The sequence below is a fragment of the Salvelinus fontinalis genome, chromosome 33, assembly GCF_029448725.1.
Source record: "Salvelinus fontinalis isolate EN_2023a chromosome 33, ASM2944872v1, whole genome shotgun sequence".
NCBI classification, from domain to species: domain Eukaryota; kingdom Metazoa; phylum Chordata; class Actinopteri; order Salmoniformes; family Salmonidae; genus Salvelinus; species Salvelinus fontinalis.
The window spans coordinates 10,290,289-10,312,293 of record NC_074697.1 but is presented as its reverse complement, the minus strand read 5'-3'; the positions used below and the strand labels follow the sequence as shown (position 1 = coordinate 10,312,293).

The 22,005-nt window shown below is 45.8% G+C and overlaps 1 protein-coding gene across 7 annotated transcripts in view; it reads left to right on the top strand.

Annotated features, from left to right (window-relative positions):
- Window positions 1-22,005, top strand: part of gria4a (glutamate receptor, ionotropic, AMPA 4a) — a 213,281-nt gene that overhangs the window by 111,347 nt on the left and 79,929 nt on the right. For 6 of the 7 annotated variants that reach the window (XM_055896675.1, XM_055896676.1, XM_055896677.1 and 3 more), the window contains exons 6-10: window positions 8,793-8,846; window positions 9,623-9,781; window positions 15,967-16,134; window positions 16,222-16,326; window positions 16,420-16,530. In XM_055896675.1, the coding sequence (XP_055752650.1) occupies window positions 8,793-8,846; window positions 9,623-9,781; window positions 15,967-16,134; window positions 16,222-16,326; window positions 16,420-16,530 (597 nt within the window). Of the gene's footprint in view, window positions 1-8,792; window positions 8,847-9,622; window positions 9,782-15,966; window positions 16,135-16,221; window positions 16,327-16,419; window positions 16,531-17,080; window positions 17,466-22,005 lie in introns of those variants that run through there. The other variant, XM_055896681.1, reaches the window with a different exon arrangement.

Sequence of the window (22,005 nt, the reverse complement as noted above, 5' to 3'; positions counted from 1 at the left end):
CTGCAGATCATACTAGAACAGGGGAGTTTGAGAGACTGTAGAGCATTCTAGAACAGGTGAGTCTGAGAGACTGCAGAGCATTCTAGAACAGGTGAGTCTGAGAGACTGCAGTGCATTCTAGAACAGATGAGTCTGAGAGACTGTAGAGCATTCTAGAACAGGTGATTCTGAGAGAATGCAGAGTATTCTAGAACAGGTGAGTCTGATGAGACACTGCAGAGCATTCTAGAACAGGTGAGTCTGAGAGACTGCAGAGCATACTAGAACAGGTGAGTCTGATAGACTGCAGGAGCAGTCTAGAACAGGTGAGTCTGAGAGACTGCAGAGCATTCTAGAACAGGTGAGTCTGAGAGACTGCAGAGCATTCTAGAACAAGTGATCCTGAGATACTACAGATCATACTAGAACAGGTGAGTCTTAGAGAATGTAGAGGATTCTAGAACAGGTGATCCTGAGAGAATGCAGATCATAATAGAACAGATGAGTCTGAGAGACTGCAGAACATTCTTGAACAAGTGAATCTGAGAGACTGCAGAGCATTCTATAACAAGTGAGTCTGGTGAGAGACTGCAGAGTATTCTAGAATAGGTGAGTCTGAAAGACTGCAAAGCATTCAAGAACAGGTGAGTCTGAGAGACTGCAGAGCATTCTAAAACAGGTGAGTCTGAGAGACTGGAGAGCATACTAGAACAAGTGAGTCTGAGAGACTGCAGAGCATTCTAGAACAAGTGAGTCTGAGAGACAGTAGAGCATTCTAGGACGGATGACTCTGAGAGAATGCAGAGTATTCTAGAACAGGTGAGTCTGAGAGACTGCAGAGCATACTACAACAGGTGAGTCTGATAGACTGCAGAGCATTCTAGAACAGGTGAGTCTGAGAGACTGCAGAGCATTCTAGAACAGGTGAGTCTGAGAGACTGCAGAGCATTCTAGAACAGGTGAGTCTGAGAGACTGCAGTGCATAGTAGAACAGGTGAGTCTGAGAGACTGCAGAGCATTCTAGAACAGGTGAGTCTTAGAGACAGCAAAGCATTCTAGAACAAATGAGTTTGAGAGACTACAGAGCATTCTAGAACAAGTGAGTATGAGAGACTGCAGTGCATTCTAGAACAGGTGAGTCTGAGAGACTGTAGAGCATTCAGAACAGATGAGTATGAGAGACTGTAGAGCATTCTAGAACAAGTGATTCTGAGAGAATGCAGATCATACTAGAACAGGTGAGTCTGAAAGACTGTAGTGCATTCTAGAACAGGTGAGTCTGAGAGACTGCAGAGCATTCTAGAACAGGTGAGTCTGAGAGACTGCAGAGCATTCTAGAACAGGTGAGTCTGGGAGACTGCAGAGCATACTAAAACAGGTGAGTCTGATAGACTGCAGAGCATTCTAGAACAGTTGATTCTGAGAGACTGCCGAGCATTCTAGAAGAGGTGAGTATGAGAGTCTGCAGAGCATTCTAGAATATGTGAGTCTGAGAGACTACAGAGCATTCTAGAACATGTGCGTCTGAGAGACTGCAGAGCATTCTAGAATAGGTGAGTTTGAGAGACTGTAGAGCATTCTAGAACAGGTGATTCTGAGAGAATGCAGAGCATTCTAGAACAGGCGAGTCTGATGAGACACTGCAGAGTATTCTAGAATATGTGAGTCTGAGAGACAGCAAAGCATTCTAGAACAAGTGAGTCTGAGAGACTGCAGAGCATACTAACACAAGTGAGTATGAGAGACTGCAGAGCATTCTAGAACAGGTGAGTCTGAGAGACTGCAGAGCATTCTAGAACAAGTGATTCTGAGAGACTGCAGATCATACTAGAACAGGTGGGTCTGAGAGACTGCAGTGCATTCTAGAACAGATGAGTCTGAGAGACTGTAGAGCATTCTAGAACAGGTGATTCTGAGATAATGCAGAGTATTCTAGAACAGGTGAGTCTGATGAGACACTGCAGAGTATTCTAGAATAGGTGAGTCTGAGAGACTACAGAGCATACTAACACAAGTGAGTCTGAGAGACAGTAGAGCATTCTAGGACAGATGACTCTGAGAGAGTGCAGAGCATTCTAGAACAGGTGAGTCTGAGAGACTGCAGAGCATACTAGAACAGGTGAGTCTGATAGACTGCAGAGCAGTCTAGAACAGGTGAGTCTGAGAGACTGCAGAGCATTCTAGAACAGGTGAGTCTGAGAGACTGCAGTGCATTCTAGAACAGGTGAGTCTGAGAGACTGCAGAGCATTCTAGAACAAGTGATTCTGAGATAATACAGATCATACTAGAACAGGTGAGTCTTAGAGAATGTAGAGGATTCTAGAACGGGTGATCCTGAGAGAATGCAGATCATACTAGAAGAGATGAGTCTGAGAGACTGCAGAACATTCTAGAACAAGTGAATCTGAGAGACTGCAGAGCATTCTATAACAAGTGAGTCTGGTGAGAGACTGCAGAGTATTCTAGAATAGGTGAGTCTGAGAGACTGCAAAGCATTCAAGAACAGGTGAATCTGAGAGACTGCAGAGCATTCTAAAACAGGTGAGTCTGAGAGACTGGAGAGCATACTAGAACAAGTGAGTCTGAGAGACTGCAGAGCATTCTAGAACAAGTGAGTCTGAGAGACATTAGAGCATTCTAGGACGGATGACTCTGAGAGAAGCAGAGTATTCTAGAACAGGTGAGTCTGAGAGACTGCAGAGCATACTACAACAGGTGAGTCTGATAGACTGCAGAGCATTCTAGAACAGGTGAGTCTGAGAGACTGCAGAGCATTCTAGAACAGGTGAGTCTGAGAGACTGCAGAGCATTCTAGAACAGGTGTCTGAGAGACTGTAGAGCATTCTAGAACAAGTGATTCTGAGAGAATGCAGATCATACTAGAACAGGTGAGTCTGAAAGACTGTAGTGCATTCTAGAACAGGTGAGTCTGAGAGACTGCAGAGCATTCTAGAACAGTTGATTCTGAGAGACTGCCGAGCATTCTAGAAGAGGTGAGTCTGAGAGACTGCAGAGCATTCTAGAACAGGTGAGTCTGAGAGACTGCAGTGCATTCTAGAACAGATGAGTCTGAGAGACTGTAGAGCATTCTAGAACAGGTGATTCTGAGATAATGCAGAGTATTCTAGAACAGGTGAGTCTGATGAGACACTGCAGAGTATTCTAGAATAGGTGAGTCTGAGAGACTACAGAGCATACTAACACAAGTGAGTCTGAGAGACAGTAGAGCATTCTAGGACAGATGACTCTGAGAGAGTGCAGAGCATTCTAGAACAGGTGAGTCTGAGAGACTGCAGAGCATACTAGAACAGGTGAGTCTGATAGACTGCAGAGCAGTCTAGAACAGGTGAGTCTGAGAGACTGCAGAGCATTCTAGAACAGGTGAGTCTGAGAGACTGCAGTGCATTCTAGAACAGGTGAGTCTGAGAGACTGCAGAGCATTCTAGAACAAGTGATTCTGAGATAATACAGATCATACTAGAACAGGTGAGTCTTAGAGAATGTAGAGGATTCTAGAACGGGTGATCCTGAGAGAATGCAGATCATACTAGAAGAGATGAGTCTGAGAGACTGCAGAACATTCTTGAACAAGTGAATCTGAGAGACTGCAGAGCATTCTATAACAAGTGAGTCTGGTGAGAGACTGCAGAGTATTCTAGAATAGGTGAGTCTGAGAGACTGCAAAGCATTCAAGAACAGGTGAATCTGAGAGACTGCAGAGCATTCTAAAACAGGTGAGTCTGAGAGACTGGAGAGCATACTAGAACAAGTGAGTCTGAGAGACTGCAGAGCATTCTAGAACAAGTGAGTCTGAGAGACATTAGAGCATTCTAGGACGGATGACTCTGAGAGAATGCAGAGTATTCTAGAACAGGTGAGTCTGAGAGACTGCAGAGCATACTACAACAGGTGAGTCTGATAGACTGCAGAGCATTCTAGAACAGGTGAGTCTGAGAGACTGCAGAGCATTCTAGAACAGGTGAGTCTGAGAGACTGCAGAGCATTCTAGAACAGGTGAGTCTGAGAGACTGTAGAGCATTCTAGAACAAGTGATTCTGAGAGAATGCAGATCATACTAGAACAGGTGAGTCTGAAAGACTGTAGTGCATTCTAGAACAGGTGAGTCTGAGAGACTGCAGAGCATTCTAGAACAGTTGATTCTGAGAGACTGCCGAGCATTCTAGAAGAGGTGAGTCTGAGAGTCTGCAGAGCATTCTAGAATAGGTGAGTCTGAGAGACAACAGAGCATTCTAGAACATGTGAGTCTGAGAGACTGCAGAGCATTCTAGAATAGGTGAGTCTGAGAGACTGCAGTGCATTCTAGAACAGGTGAGTCTGTGAGACTACAGAGCATTCTAGAACAGGTGAGTCGGAGAGACTGCAGAGAATTCTAGAACAGGCGAGTCTGATAGACTGCAGAGCATTCTAGAACAAGTGATTCGAGAGACTGCAGATAATACTAGAACAGGTGAGTTTGAGAGACTGTAGAGCATTCTAGAACAGGTGATTCTGAGAGAATGCAGAGCATTCTAGAACAGGTGAGTCTGATGAGACACTGCAGAGTATTCTAGAATATGTGAGTCTGAGAGACAGCAAATCATTCTAGAACAAGTGAGTCTGAGAGACTGCAGAGCATACTAACACAAGTGAGTATGAGAGACTGCAGAGCATTCTAGAACAGGTGAGTCTGAGAGACTGCAGAGCATTCTAGAACAAGTGATTCTGAGAGACTGCAGATCATACTAGAACAGGGGAGTTTGAGAGACTGTAGAGCATTCTAGAACAGGTGAGCCTGAGAGACTGCAGAGCATTCTAGAACAGGTGAATCTGAGAGACTGCAGAGCATTCTAGAACAGATGAGTCTGAGTGACTGTAGAGCATTCTAGAACAGGTGATTCTGAGAGAATGCAGAGTATTCTAGAACAGGTGATTCTGAGATAATACAGATCATACTAGAACAAGTGAGTCTTAGAGAATGTAGAGGATTCTAGAACAGGTGATCCTGAGAGAATGCAGATCATACTAGAAGAGATGAGTCTGAGAGACTGCAGAACATTCTTGAACAAGTGAATCTGAGAGACTGCAGAGCATTCTATAACAAGTGAGTCTGGTGAGAGACTGCAGAGTATTCTAGAACAGGTGAGTCTGAGAGACTGCAAAGCATTCAAGAACAGGTGAGTCTGAGAGACTGCAGAGCATTCTAAAACAGGTGGGTCTGAGAGACTGGAGAGCATAATAGAACAAGTGAGTCTGAGAGACTGCAGAGCATTCTAGAACAAGTGAGTCTGAGAGACAGTAGAGCATTCTAGGACGGATGACTCTGAGAGAATGCAGAGTATTCTAGAACAGGTGAGTCTGAGAGACTGCCGAGCATACTACAACAGGTGATTCTGATAGAATGCAGAGCATTCTAGAACAGGTGAGTCTGAGAGACTGCAGAGCATTCTAGAACAGGTGAGTCTGAGAGACTGCAGAGCATTCTAGAACAGGTGAGTCTGAGAGACTGCAGTGCATAGTAGAACAGGTGAGTCTGAGAGACTGCAGAGCATTCTAGAACAGGTGAGTCTGAGAGACAGCAAAGCATTCTAGAACAAATGAGTTTGAGAGACTACAGAGCATTCTAGAACAAGTGAGTATGAGACACTGCAGTGCATTCTAGAACAGGTGAGTCTGAGAGACTGTAGAGCATTCTAGAACAGATGAGTATGAGAGACTGTAGAGCATTCTAGAACAAGTGATTTTGAGAGAATGCAGATCATACTAGAACAGGTGAGTCTGAAAGACTGTAGTGCATTCTAGAACAGGTGAGTCTGAGAGACTGCAGAACATTCTAGGACAAGTGAATCTGAGAGACTGCAGAACATTCTAGAACAAGTGAGTCTGGTGAGAGACTGCAGAGCATTCTAGAATAGGTGAGTCTGAGAGACTGCAAAGCATTCTAGAACAGGTGAGTCTGAGAGACTGCAGAGCATTCTAAAACAGATGAGTCTGAGAGACTGCAGAGCATACTAGAACAAGTGAGTCTGAGAGACAGCAAAGCATTCTAGAACAAGTGAGTCTGAGAGACTGCAGAGCATACTAACACAAGTGAGTATGAGAGACTGCAGAGCATTCTAGAACAGGTGAGTCTGAGAGACTGCAGAGCATTCTAGAACAAGTGAGTCTGAGAGACTACACAGCATTCTAGTACAGGTGAGTCTAAGAGACTGCAGAGCATTCTAGAACAGGATAGTCTGAGAGACTGCAGTGCATTCTAGAGCAGGTGAGTCTGAGAAACTGCAGAGCATTCTAGAACAAGTGAGTCTGAGAGACTGCAGTGCATTCTAGAACAGGTGAGTCTGAGAGACTGCAGAGCATTCTAGAACAGGTGAGTCTGAGAGACTGCAGTGCATTCTAGAACAGGTGAGTCTGAGTGACTGCAGAGCATTCTAGAACAGGTGAGTCTCAGAGACAGCAAAGCGTTCTAGAACAAGTGAGTATGAGAGACTACAGAGCATTCTAGAACAGGTGAGTCTGAGAGAATGCAGAGCATTCTAGAACAGGTGAGTCTGAGAGACTGCAGAGCATTCTAGAACAGGTGAGTCTGATGAGAGACTGCAGATTATTCTAGAATATGTGAGTCTTTGAGACAGCAAAGCGTTCTAGAGCAAGTGAGTCTGAGAGACTACAGAGCATTCTCGAACAAGTGAGTCTGAGAGACTGTAGAGCATTCTAGAACAGATGTGTCTGAGAGACTTTAGAGCATTCTAGAACACGTGAATCTGAGAGACTGCAGAGCATTCTAGAACAAGTGAGTCTGGTGAGAGACGTCAGAGTATTCTAGAAAGGGTGATTCTGAGAGACTGCAAAACATTCTAGTACAAGTGATTCTGATGAGAGATTACAGAGCATTCTAGAACAGGTGAGTCTGATAGACTGCAGAGCATTCTAGAACAGGTAAATCTGAGAAACAGCAGAGCATTCTAGAACAGGTGAGTCTGAGAAACTGCAGAGCATTCTAGAACAAGTGAGTCTGGTGAGATATTACAGAGAATTCTAGAACAGGTGAGTCTGAGAGACTGCAGAGCATTCTAGAACAGGTGAGTCTGAGAGACTGCAGTGCATTCTAGAACAGGTGAGTCTGAGCGACTGCAGAGCATTCTAGAACAGGTGAGTCTCAGAGACAGCAAAGCGTTCTAGAACAAGTGAGTATGAGAGACTACAGAGCATTCTAGAACAGGTGAGTCTGAGAGACTGCAGAGCATTCTAGAACAGATGAGTATGAGAGACTGTAGAGCATTCTAGAACAGGTGATTCTGAGAGAATGCAGAGCATTCTAGAACAGGTGAGTCTGATGAGAGACTGCAGATTATTCTAGAATATGTGAGTCTGAGAGACAGCAAAGCGTTCTAGAGCAAGTGAGTCTGAGAGACTACAGAGCATTCTCGAACAAGTGAGTCTGAGAGACTGTAGAGCATTCTAGAACAGATGTGTCTGAGAGACTGTAGAGCATTCTAGAACACGTGAATCTGAGAGACTGCAGAGCATTCTAGAACAAGTGAGTCTGGTGAAAGACGTCAGAGTATTCTAGAAAGGGTGATTCTGAGAGACTGCAAAACATTCTAGTACAAGTGATTCTGGTGAGAGATTACAGAGCATTCTAGAACAGGTGAGTCTGATAGACTGCAGAGCATTCTAGAACAGGTAAATCTGAGAAACAGCAGAGCATTCTAGAACAGGTGAGTCTGAGAAACTGCAGAGCATTCTAGAACAAGTGAGTCTGGTGAGATATTACAGAGAATTCTAGAACAGGTGAGTCTGAGAGACTGTAGAGCATTCTAGAAAAGATGTGTCTGAGAGACTGTAGAGCATTCTAGAACACGTGAATCTGAGAAACGGCAGAGCATTCTAGAACAGCTGACCATGGAACTCATCCTCACACACACACACACACACACACACACACACACACACACACACACACACTCACACACACACACACACACACACACACACACACACACACACACACACACACACACACACACACACACACACACACCCACACACACACACACACACACACACACACACACACACACACACACACACACACACACACACACACAATCTCTCTCTCCATGCCTTGTGGTTGTCTATCCGCATTAGTTCCCCTCTACTCCTCTCTTCACTGAACCCATCTATTTACAACCAGACTGTGACTCTGACAGTTGAGGCTGGTGTGTCTGTCTGCCTCTTCTCTGCTGCTGTCACCTTTGACCCCAGCTCCAGGGTAACGTCCTATTGGTCAGTTATCTGTCACTACTTCCTTTGCATGCATCACTTCCTTTTCTGGCCAGATCTCCCTTCCTGTCTACTGGTCTGACAAATATGGGCAGACACCAGCAGCTCTGCACACACACACACACACACACACAAATGCGCGCGCACACACACACACACACACACACACACAAACACACCTGTGCGATGGTCTGCCCAGGAACAGCTGGCTCAGAAGTATTGGCATGGATGGCATCATTAGTCTGACAGAGACTGCTCTGTTTCTGTCTCTCTCTCCCTCTCTCTCAATTCAATTCAATTCAATTCAAAGGGCTTTATTGGCATGGGAAACATATGTTAACATTGCCAAAGCAAGTGAAGTAGATAATATACAAAATTGAAAGAAAAAACAAAAATTAACAGTAAACATTACACTCACAGAAGTTCCAAAAGAATAAAGACATTACAATGTCATATCATGTTGTAACGGTTGTACAAATGGTTAAAGTTTTTCCTCCTCTGTTCCTCTTCTCTTCCTCTCTTTCTCCAGGCCATTAGTGTGGGCAAACATGTCAAAGGCTACCATTACATCTTGGCCAACCTCGTAAGTCTGCGTTTGCCATCTTAATTAAGAGTGCAACAGTCTAAAGTGGTTTCCTTTCCTTGTCTACTCCACTCCTGCTCCCCTTCGTCTGTGCTAACATGAACCAACTGAACAAGTGAAAGCAAATTCCACTGTCCCTATCCACATTGTGTTTTTTTAGATTAGTGCAGATGAAAGAGAGTAGACAAGGAGAGGAAGGGGGGGGGGTTGTGGTATAAACAGAGGGGTTCAGGCAGGTGGCTGTGGTTTACCTTGTCTCTGAGGAAAATGTAAGTCAACTCTGAACCAGACAGACCTTTGTGGGGAGGATGGTTTGAAGGCACTTCAGACAGCCCATTCCCTCTCTATCTCCATCCCCCACTCTCCCTCCCTCTCTATCTATCTCTCTCTATCCCCCACTCTCCCACTCTCCCTCTCCCTCTCTCTCTCCTTTATTCCTTGGGAAGAGAAGGTACATCCCTGTCTCAGAGCTTTCATGTTCAGACTTGGCAGGCCAGGTTAATCTTCAAATGCAGTTGTGCCTAGCACCTCTCTCTCTTGTTCTCTCTCTCTCTATCTCTCTCTCTCTCTCTCTCTCTCTCTTCCTCCCATTCTCTTTTTCTTTCTTTCTTTCTTTCTTTCTTTTTTTCTCTCTCTCTCTCATTCTCTTTTCCTTTCTCTCTCTCTCTCGCTCTCCCTCAATTAAATTTAAGGACTGTATATCTCTCTCTCTGTCCTTCTCTCTATTTCTCTCTCCCTTTCTTCCTCCCCTCTCTCTCTCTCTCTCTCCTCTCCAGGGTTTTAAAGACATATCTCTAGAGAGGTTTATGCATGGTGGGGCTAACGTCACAGGGTTCCAGTTGGTTGACTTCAGTAAGCCCATGGTCCTCAAACTGATGCAGCGCTGGAACAAACTGGACCAGAGAGAGTACCCAGGCTCTGACAGCCCACCCAAGGTACATACACACACATACACACTGCTGGGAGAGGGTTCTAGAATCATATCGGAGAGAAACCTCTTTCTCCTGTCACAGCTCTTTAGCCAATCAGACTGTGACTTTGAGAGGCAGCAGGAGAGACTCAGCCAATCACACGGTGACAGATGGTGTTAGACACAGAATGGCAGAGAGCACTCTTCCATAGTGTCCTCACACCTCTATCTTCTACCCATTCTCTCTCTCACTCCCTCTCTCTCCCCCTCTCTCTCCCTCTCCCTCTCCCTCTCCCTCTCCCTCTCCATCTCCTTCTCTTTCTCCTTCTCCCCCTCTCCCTCTCCCTCTCCCTTGCCCTCTCCCTCTCCTTCTCCCACTCTCTCTCCTTCTCCCTCTCTCTCAATTCAAATCAATTCAATGGGCTTTATTGGCATGGGAAACATATGTTTACATTGCCAAAGCAAGTGAAATGGATAAACAAAAGTGAAAAAAACAATAAAAAGTAAACTGTAAATATTACACTCACAAAAGTTCCAAAAGTCTATGTCTATATACAGTGTTGCAGCAACGTGCAAATATTTAAAGTACAAAAAGGAAAATAAATAATCATAAATATGGGTTGTATTTACAATGGTGTTTGTTCCCTTTTCTTGTGGCAACAGGTCACACATATTGCTGATGTGATGGCACACTGTGGTATTTCACCCAATAGATATGGGAGGTTATCAAAATTGTGGTTCTTTTTCATCTGAGGGAAAAATGTGTCTCTAATATGTTCATACATTTGTCAGGAGGTTAGGAAGTGCAACTCAGTTTCCACCTCATTGTGTGGGCAGTGTGCACATAGCCTGTCTTCTCTCTCTGTCTCTCCTCTCTTTTTACTTTCTCTCTATCTCTTTAGTTCTCTCTTCCATCTGTCTGTTCTCTCTCTCTCTGTATCTCTCTCTCTCTCTCTGTCTCTCTCTCTCTCTCTCCATCTCTCTCCATCTCTCTCACACTCTCTCTGTCTCTCTCTCTCTCTCTGTCTCTCTCTCTCTCCATCTCTCTCACCCTCTCTCTCTCTCTCTCTCTCTCTCTCTCTATCTCTCTCTCTCTCTCCATCTCTCTCACCCTCTCTCTCTCTCTCCATCTCTCTCACCCTCTCTCTCTCTCTTTCTCTCTCTCTCTCTCTGACTTTCTCGCTCTGCCTGTTCTCTCTCCCACACTCTGGCTGTTATTTTCTCTCTCTCTCTCAGTGATTGCTTCAGAATGGTGTGACATTTTTCACCCTGATATGGCTGTTAATTGTGTACCATCATTTTAATATTTCTATGATACATCTTTGTTAAAGGATGGCCAGTCCGTCAATTGTCCTCCACTGATGAGTGTACACAATCTCAGATTCTAGTTAGTGTGTGTGTGTGTGTTTGTATTCATGTGTGTGTGTTGGTATTAGTGTGTGGGTGTTTATGTGGGTGTGTGTGTGTGTGTGTGTGTGTGTGTGTGTGTGTGTGTGTGTGTGTGTGTGTGTGTGTGTGTGTGTGTGTGTGTGTGTGTGTGTGTGTGTGTGTGTGTGTGGTTGTATTCGTGTGTGTGGTTGTATTAGTGTGTGGGTGTGCTTGTATTAGTGTGTGGGTGTTTGTGTGGGTATGTGAGTGAGTGAAATTTTGAGTTTGTCATTATCAGCGTTCTATTCCTGGAATACGCTATGAAACCAAATGGCATTTGCTGACATCAAACCATTATTGGCGTCACCTTTCAAGACCAAAATAAGTAATATTTCAGTTTTGTCAGGGGGATGCAGATGCTTACTGAATTAGTGAATGACAAGGCACTTTATATACAATTAAACAGCCAGCTTTATGTATTATCAAATCACATTTTATTGATCACATACACATGGTTAGCAGATGTTAGAACAAAGAACGGGCTATATTTTATTAATACCTGTCAAAGACTATTAAGACTACACTTCCAGTGTCACTGTAGAACACTTCCTGTGTCACTGTAGAACACTTCCAGTGTCACTGTAGAACTCTTCCAGTGTCACTGTAGAACACTTCCAGTGTCACTGTAGAACTCTTCCAGTGTCACTGTAGAACACTTCCAGTGTCACTGTAGAACACTTCCAGTGTCACTGTAGAACTCTTCCAGTGTCACTGTAGAACACTTCCAGTGTCACTGTAGAACTCTTCCAGTGTCACTGTAGAACACTTCCAGTGTCACTGTAGAACACTTCCAGTGTCACTGTAGAACACTTCCAGTGTCACTGTAGAACACTTCCTGTGTCACTGTAGAACACTTCCAGTGTCACTGTAGAACACTTCCAGTGTCACTGTAGAACACTTCCAGTGTCACTGTCAAACACTTCCTGTGTCACTGTAGAACACTTCCAATGTCACTGTAGAACAAGCTTCTCAAAGAAAGATCGAAGAAAGTCTTGAGATAAGATAAAGGGAAGATCATAAGAAAGGCATGGTTTATAACCACCCCAACACACATTGTGTGTGAGTAAGAAGGGAGAGAGAGACATGCAGAGTCAGAGTGATGCAGACCTGATGTGAAGTGCGTCCCCTGAGTTTATCATCCCCTCATTCTTCCTCTCCTCCTTTCCTCCTTTCCTTCTCTCCTCCTCCTTCTCTCCTTCTCTCCTCTCTCAGTTTGGTCTCTGTCATGATGTGAATGCTTCTTGCTGTGGGTGTGACGGCCTTTGTAGCAATGTGTGTGTATGTGTATGTGTGTTTGTTGACGTGAGGGCACCCTGCTGTGTGTGTGAATACCTCCATAGAGCTGTTTGTCTTACCTGATTACAGATCTGTTAGATAAATCTCCTCTGAAGACTGTCATGTCTCTCTTAAATCATTATCTTACTGCCGCAGACGGGTCTCATGGGGATCCATTCATTCACATAAATGGGACTTATTTCATACATTTCTGCAGAGTTCTTCGTGAAGTAAAGAGAGGAAGGTTCCACACCACTTTCTCACTTTCGTATGTTACTTAGTTATTTTCAGATGATCTCATTTGCTCTTTGTAGCTTTGGCAACCATGAGTGTGTTTTCTAAACCTGTTCGCGCCTCTCCCTGTAGGATTTACAGACCCCCCCCCCCACCGCTTGGTTGAAAGCCTTCTAATTAATGTACCCTGTGTGCACAACCCATGTGTATTTCCGGGTCTCTGGCAGTGTTTGGAACTGCTGATCTGCGGTCCAGAATGCAGAGTTCATCTCAGCCTATGATGCCCTTCAGTCCCTTGACTTTTTGGCCCTGATGGAAACATGGATCACCCCAGAGAACACTGCTACTCCAGCTGCTCTCTCTTCATCTGACTACATGTTCTCTCATAGTCCAAGAGCGTCTGGTTGTCATGGGGAAGGCACCGGGCTACTCATTTCTCCATCTCCTCATTTGAATTCCATGCTATCACTGTCACTTGTCCACTCAAGCTTGACATTGTTGTCACCTATCTCCCCTTCTTCAACCCTATTCTCCTCCCTTTTTGCTCCCTATGATTCGCACTGTCCCTTTCCTTCCGACCAGCTCGGCCCTCCTATCCAGCTCCGTGGCTGAGTGACTCATTGCAAGCGCATAGAATAGGGCTGCGGCAGCTAAGTGAAAATGGAGGAAAACTTAACTTCTGGAGGACCTATCATCCTTTCAGTCCCTAATCTCTACTTTATCTTCCTATGTATCCGCTGCTAAAGCCACTTTCTATCACTCTAAATTTCAAGCTTCTGCCTCTAACTCTAGGAAACTCTTTTCCACCTTCTCCTCCCTCCTTTATCCTCCACCCCTTCCCCTTCCTCCTCCCTCGTCCCTCTCTCTGGATGACTTTGTCAACCACTTTGAAAATAATGTTGACAACATCTGTTCCTCATTCACTCAGCCTATTGAGTCCACTGGTCTCACTCAGTCACTCAGCCTATTGAGTCCACTGGTCTCACTCAGTCACTCAGCCTATTGAGTCCACTGGTCTCACTCAGTCACTCAGCCTATTGAGTCCACTGGTCTCACTCAGTCACTCAGCCTATTGAGTCCACTGGTCTCACTCAGTCACTCAGCCTATTGAGTCCACTGGTCCCACTCATTCACTCAGCATATTGAGTCCACTGGTCCCACTCATTCACTCAGCATATTGAGTCCACTGGTCTCACTCAGTCACTCAGCCTATTTAGTCCACTGGTCCCACTCATTCACTCAGCCTATTGAGTCCACTGGTCTCACTCAGTCACTCAGCCTATTGAGTCCACTGGTCCCACTCATTCACTCAGCATATTGAGTCCACTGGTCCCACTCATTCACTCAGCCTATTGAGTCCACTGGTCCCACTCATTCACTCAGCCTATTGAGTCCACTGGTCCCACTCATTCACTCAGCCTATTGAGTCCACTGGTCCCACTCATTCACTCAGCCTATTGAGTCCACTGGTCCCACTCATTCACTCAGCCTATTGAGTCCACTGGTCCCACTCACACAGAACTACCCTATGCCTTGACCCCTTTCTCCCCTCTCTCTCCAGATGAAATCCTAGTCCTGAGACTAGTGAGGTCTGTCCACCCAACAACCTGCAAGCTCGACCCCATTCCTTCCTCCCTTCTCCAGACCATCTCTGGAGACCTTCTCCCATTCCTCACTTCCCTCATCAACTCATCCCTGACTACTGGCTGCATCCCCTCTGACTTCAAAATGGCCCGAGTCGCTCCCCTCTTCAAGAAACCAACACTCGACTCATCTGACCTCAAAAACTCTCTTCTTTCTTTCTTTCCTTTTGAAAATACTTGAGCGTGCTGTCTCTGATCAACTCTCTCGTTATCTCTCTCAGGACGATCTTCTTGACCCCAACCAGCCAGGCTTCAAGACGGGTCACTCAACTTAGACTGCTTTTCTCTGCGTCGTGTAGGCTCTCCGCATTGCCAAAGCTGACTGTCTCTCCTCTATTCTCATCCTCCTAGATCTATCCGCTGCCTTCGACAGCATGAACCATCAGATCCTCCTCTCTACCTTCTCAGGGCTGGGAGTCTCAGGCTCTGCACACTCTTGGATTGCATCCTACCTGGCAGGCTGCTACTACCAGGTGACGTGGAGAGGATCTGTGTCTGCACCACGTACTCTCACTACTGGTGTCCCCCAGGGCTTGGTTTTTGGCCCTCTCCTCATCTCTCTATACACCAAGTCACTCGGCTCCATCACATCCTCACATGGTCTCTCCTATCATTGCTATGACACTCAACTACTTTTCTCCTTCCCCCTTCTGACACCCAGGTGGTGACACACATGCATGCCTGGCAGATATTTCAGCTTGGATGTCGGCCTACCACCTCAAGCTCAACCTCGACAAGACGGAGCGGCTCTTCCTCCCAGGGAAGGCCTGCCCACTCAAAGACTTCTCCATCACGGTTGACAACTCCACAGTGTCACCCTCCCAGAGTTCAAATAACCTTGGTGTGACCCTGGACAACAACCTGACATTCTCTACAAGTAACCCTACCTCACACAGGAAATGGCAAAGGTCCTAATCCAGATACTTGTCATCACCTATCTGGACTACTGCAACTCACTGTTGGCTGGTTTCCCTGCTTGCGCCACCAAACCCCTGCAACTTATCCAGAACACTGCAGCCTGCCTGGTTTTCAACCTTCCCAAGTTCTCCCATGTCATCCTGCTCCTCAGCTTCCAGTTGAAACTTGCATCCAGTAGAAGACCATGGTGCTTTCCTACAGAGGAGCAAGAGGAACTGCCCCTCCCTAACTTCAGGCTTTGTTCAAACCCTACACCCCAACCCTAGCACTCCGTTCTGCCACCTCTATTCTCTTGGCCCTCCCACAACTACGGGATGGCAGCCCAGTCCAAGCTCTTCTCTATCCTGGTACCCCAATGGTGTAAGCAGCTTCTCCCCACCCATCTTCCAAAAGCACCTGAATCCTTGCTCCTTCAAAGAGTATCTTAAATAATCCCCTTTTTCAACACGACCACCCCTCCAAAAAAAACTGAACCAACACTTGCACTTGACCGTAAGTCGCTCTGGATAAAAGCATCTACTAAATGACTAAAATGTTCAAATGTAATCCAGTGGATTGTCAAGAGAGGAACCCACAGCCTGAAACAGGCCTTTCCTAATTCCTCAAACAGGCATCTTCATGTCTGCTATAGGCTCTAGGCTTTTCATGTCAAATCATCTAATCTAATCTACTCCTTTCTCTCTCCATCCTCCTCCTCTTCCTCTCTCCCCAGTACACCTCGTCTCTGACGTATGATGGGGTGTTGGTGATGGCCGAGGCCTTCAGGAACCTGCGTCGTCAGAAGATAGACATCTCCCGTAGAGGAAATGCTGGAGACTGTCTGGCCAACCCAGCTGCCCCCTGGAACCAGGGCATAGACATGGAACGCACACTCAAACAGGTCACCTATGGTCCTACGTGTCCTTATTGTTCCATGTTGTTGCCTGTTCTTTGTTCTGACCTGTGTTCTCTGTTGTTATGTCTCCAGGTGCGTATCCAGGGTCTGACAGGTAACATCCAGTTTGACCACTACGGCCGCAGAGTCAACTACACCATGGACGTGTTTGAACTGAAGAGCAACGGACCACAACGGGTAGGAATAGACACACAGGCATGTCGGAGAAATTATTTTGATTTGATGAAAATACCGTTTGCCTGGTTTTAACCCCTCCCCTACCTCTCTCAGATTGGCTACTGGAATGACATTGACAAACTGGTTCTGGTCCAAAATGAGGTGTTGTTGTCCAATGACAGCACCAACTTGGAGAACAGGACAGTCGTCGTGACAACAATCATGGTAATGTACTCCTCTGGCTCCTCTCCTTTTCTGAAACACACAGGGGATGCATCCCAACGATGGCTTCCTGTCCTGAACTCCTGTCCTTCATCTGTACTGGCATGAAACAACTTGACAGGTGGAAAGTCAATGTGGTGTAGGAATCGACTATGCTGTTTTCTCAAATCAGTACAGATGACGGAGGGGAGGATTTGTTAGACTGTTGATATGCACCCACATTGAAGCAGAGAGCAGAGCGCTAGCAGTGCCTCTAGTGGTCAGAGCTGGTAGTGACACCAGCAGTAGCAGGCCATGGTGAGGGAGGAGTGAGTAAGGGCTGTACGAGAGGAATCAGACATGTCACTGGCAGGTTGTCGTTATATTCATTTGGATTTCGTTGACGTCACCTGTCAAGTGTGAAAGAGAGGAGTTTTAGTCCGTTTACCTTTTACCGTGTGTCCCCCCTCCCTTCTCTCTATGGACGTCACTCTCTTTCCCTCTTTCTCTCTCTCCCTCCCTCCCTCTCTCCCTCTCTCTCTCTCTCTCTCTGGATGATCTATGACCCTGTCAGATGGCCATGGCTAATGTTACCTCAGCCACCTCCTCCTCTTTGCAGCCACTGATGAGGAAGCCTCTGCTACGACACTGAAGACTTACAGTACAGACAGACAGATATACAGATGGGAGATGGATTCACAGAAGGACTCACATACTGACAGACAGAGCCAGAGAGACTCTAGCTCACTATCGCTCTGCAATTCTATTGCTGTGGAATTGAGAGAAGAGGAATCACAGGAAGACACAGATGAACCGACCGGCAGGACTATCTATCTATCTATCTATCTATCTATCTATCTATCTATCTATCTATCTATCTATCTATCTATCTATCTCTCTCTCTCTCTCTCTCTCTCTCTCTCTCTCTCTCTCTCTCTCTCTCTCTCTCTCTCTCTCTCTCTCTCTCTCTCTCTCTCTCTCTCTCTCTCTCTCTCTCTCTCTCTCTCTCTCTCTCTCTCTCCATTTTCTTTGTCATGCCTTTGCTTGTTCTTCTCTATGTGGGAACTGCAGACACAGGAAGTTTGAATGTTTTGGGAATTATCTTTTTGGATGTTCTGGGAATTTGAAAGGAATTGTATTCCATAATGCTTTTTTGTTTTTGAAGGAATTAGACTGGGTGCTGAGAAAAAGACACACAGATCAGACTGGGGCCATTCGTGCAGAAACACCCACACCCACACAGACTGCGCATACTGTCACAAAAAGCACAACCTCAAAGTGTATGCATGCATAGACACACCTTCACTCATAGAGAACATAACAATCGCACAGACACACACACACACACGCACGCACGCACGCACGCACGCACGCACACATGCTACTGGGAGCTGTGTGTGTGTGCGCGCGCGCGCGTGCGTGTGTGTGTGCCAGATGCGACGTGTTGTCTGTGACGACTGAAATGAATGTTGCATCATCATGACGACGTCCCTGTTAGCCCCCACTGCTGAGAGTCGTCACATGACATCACGCCCCCAGCAGATAGCAGCTCTAGGCATTCTGTTTCTCTGGTGTCCTCTAGACTGCATCAGAGCTGCTTTCACTGCATGGCCTCCCATCCTCTAGCATTCATCTACGTCGCTCTAGTCTAGATGACTCTGCATGGCCTCCCATCCTCTAGCATTCATCTACGTCGCTCTAGTCTAGATGACTCTGCATGGCCTCCCATCCTCTAGCATTCATCTACGTCGCTCTAGTCTAGATGAATCTGCATGGCCTCCCATCCTCTAGCATTCATCTACGTCGCTCTAGTCTAGATGACTCTGCATGGCCTCCCATCCTCTAGCATTCATCTACGTCGCTCTAGTCTAGATGAATCTGCATGGCCTCCCATCCTCTAGCATTCATCTACGTCACTCTAGTCTAGATGAATCTGCATGGCCTCCCATCCTCTAGCATTCATCTACGTCGCTCTAGTCTAGATGAATCTGCATGGCCTCCCATCCTCTAGCATTCATCTACGTCGCTCTAGTCTAGATGACTCTGCATGGCCTCCCATCCTCTAGCATTCATCTACGTCGCTCTAGTCTAGATGACTCTGCATGGCCTCCCATCCTCTAGCATTCATCTACGTCGCTCTAGTCTAGATGAATCTGCATGGCCTCCCATCCTCTAGCATTCATCTACGTCGCTCTAGTCTAGATGACTCTGCATGGCCTCCCATCCTCTAGCATTCATCTACGTCGCTCTAGTCTAGATGACTCTGCATGGCCTCCCATCCTCTAGCATTCATCTACGTCGCTCTAGTCTAGATGACTCTGCATGGCCTCCCATCCTCTAGCATTCATCTACGTCGCTCTAGTCTAGATGACTCTGCATGGCCTCCCATCCTCTAGCATTCATCTACGTCGCTCTAGTCTAGATGAATCTGCATGGCCTCCCATCCTCTAGCATTCATCTACGTCGCTCTAGTCTAGATGAATCTGCATGGCCTCCCATCCTCTAGCATTCATCTACGTCGCTCTAGTCTAGATGAATCTGCATGGCCTCCCATCCTCTAGCATTCATCTACGTCGCTCTAGTCTAGATGACTCTGCATGGCCTCCCATCCTCTAGCATTCATCTACGTCGCTCTAGTCTAGATGAATCTGCATGGCCTCCCATCCTCTAGCATTCATCTACGTCGCTCTAGTCTAGATGACTCTGCATGGCCTCCCATCCTCTAGCATTCATCTACGTCGCTCTAGTCTAGATGACTCTGCATGGCCTCCCATCCTCTAGCATTCATCTACGTCGCTCTAGTCTAGATGACTCTGCATGGCCTCCCATCCTCTAGCATTCATCTACGTCGCTCTAGTCTAGATGACTCTGCATGGCCTCCCATCCTCTAGCATTCATCTACGTCGCTCTAGTCTAGATGACTCTGCATGGCCTCCCATCCTCTAGCATTCATCTACGTCGCTCTAGTCTAGATGACTCTGCATGGCCTCCCATCCTCTAGCATTCATCTACGTCGCTCTAGTCTAGATGAATCTGCATGGCCTCCCATCCTCTAGCATTCATCTACGTCGCTCTAGTCTAGTCTGCAGCTTGTTGTCCCTGATGTTGAGGTTGAGGAACTCTGGTAAACATATTATGCTGTAGTGCATATTGTATTGGCTGGCTGCACATTTAGGACCAGGGTTGGGTTTAGTTAAATGTTTTATTCCAGTCAATTCAGAAAGTAAATCAAATTCCAAATCTAAATTTTTCTCATTGAATTGAAATTGGAATTTCAGTGTACATCCTAAATGGAAATGGAATTGACCGCAACCTTGATTAGGAGCTGTGTCTTTCTGGTGCCTCTGCTACTGCTCCACTGTTTTATGTCTTATCTACCTGAACCATCTACCTGAACCATCTACCTGAACCACACTGTTTTATGTCTTATCTACCTGAACCATCTACCTGAACCACACTGTTTTATGTCTTATCTACCTGAACCCTTCACCACTAAAACCTCTCTCTCTATCTTCTCTCTCACCTCGCTTTTCTCTTTCTCCCCTTTGCCTTATCTTCTCCCATGTAAACCTCTCTCTCTCTCTTGCCATCTCTACACTGTCTCAGCCCTCTCTTTCCTCCCTCCTTTCCTCCCTCCTTTCCTCTCTCCCTTTTCCTCCATTCTCATGTAAGACATCTGACGTGGTGTTCAGCAGAAAAAAACGTCACTTTTTCAAGCACACTCCCAGTATCCCTCCATGCACCTGCACTGAGACCAAACACACACACACACACACACACACACACACACACACACACACACACACACACACACACACACACACACACACACACACACACACACACACACACACACACACACACACACACACACACACACACACACACACTGTAGAAAAAGAGTCTGCAACAAACTGATAACAAAATTTAAAGTGGTTTAAACATGAAATGTTGGCACTGTTGGCAAAGCAAAGGTCTGTGCATTCGTACGTTCGTGCGCGTGCGTGTGTGTACTATCACTGCTAAATACTCTACAAAGTAATCTATTCTGATGTTAAACTATTGCCCTTTTAATATGCTAATATTTTCAGAACAGTGAGGCAGGGTTAAAAAGAGAATTATCCAAAGTCATAAGTAGACTAAAATCAAGATGAGCACATGTTCTTTCTACACCATCTGTTCTCTAGATCCTCATACACAGTACAGTAAACCCTCTGTTCTCTAGATCCTCATACACAGTACAGTAAACCATCCGTTCTCTAGATCCTCATACACAGTACAGTACACTATCCGTTCTCTAGATCCCCATCCACAGTACAGTACACCATCCGTTCTCTAGATCCCCATCCACAGTACAGTACACCATCCGTTCTCTAGATCCCCATCCACAGTACAGTAGACCATCCGTTCTCTAGATCCCCATCCACAGTACAGTACACCATCCGTTCTCTAGATCCCCATACACAGTACAGTACACCATCCGTTCTCTAGATCCTCATACACAGTACAGTACACCATCCGTTCTCTAGATCCCCATCCACAGTACAGTACACCATCCGTTCTCTAGATCCCCATCCACAGTACAGTAGACCATCCGTTCTCTAGATCCCCATCCACAGTACAGTACACCATCCGTTCTCTAGATCCCCATCCACAGTACAGTACACCATCCGTTCTCTAGATCCTCATACACAGTACAGTACACCATCCGTTCTCTAGATCCTCATACACAGTACAGTAAACCATCTGTTCTCTAGATCCTCATACACAGTACAGTAAACCCTCTGTTCTCTAGATCCTCATACACAGTACAGTAAACCATCTGTTCTCTAGATCCTCATACACAGTAGAGTACACCATCCGTTCTCTAGATCCTCATACACAGTACAGTAGACCATCCGTTCTCTAGATACTCATACAAGGTACAGTACACCATCTGTTCTCTAGATCCTCATACACAGTACAGTAAACCCTCTGTTCTCTAGATCCTCATACACAGTACAGTAAACCATCTGTTCTCTAGATCCTCATACACAGTACAGTAAACCCTCTGTTCTCTAGATCCTCATACACAGTACAGTAAACCCTCTGTTCTCTAGATCCTCATACACAGTACAGTAAACCATCCGTTCTCTAGATCCTCATACACAGTACAGTACACCATCCGTTCTCTAGATCCTCATACACAGTACAGTAAACCATCTGTTCTCTAGATCCTCATACACAGTACAGTAAACCATCCGATCTCTAGATCCTCATACACAGTACAGTAAACCCTCTGTTCTCTAGATCCTCATACACAGTACAGTAAACCCTCTGTTCTCTAGATCCTCATACACAGTACAGTAAACCCTCTGTTCTCTAGATCCTCATACACAGTACAGTAAACCATCTGTTCTCTAGATCCTCATACACAGTAGAGTACACCATCCGTTCTCTAGATCCTCATACACAGTACAGTAGACCATCCGTTCTCTAGATCCTCATACAAGGTACAGT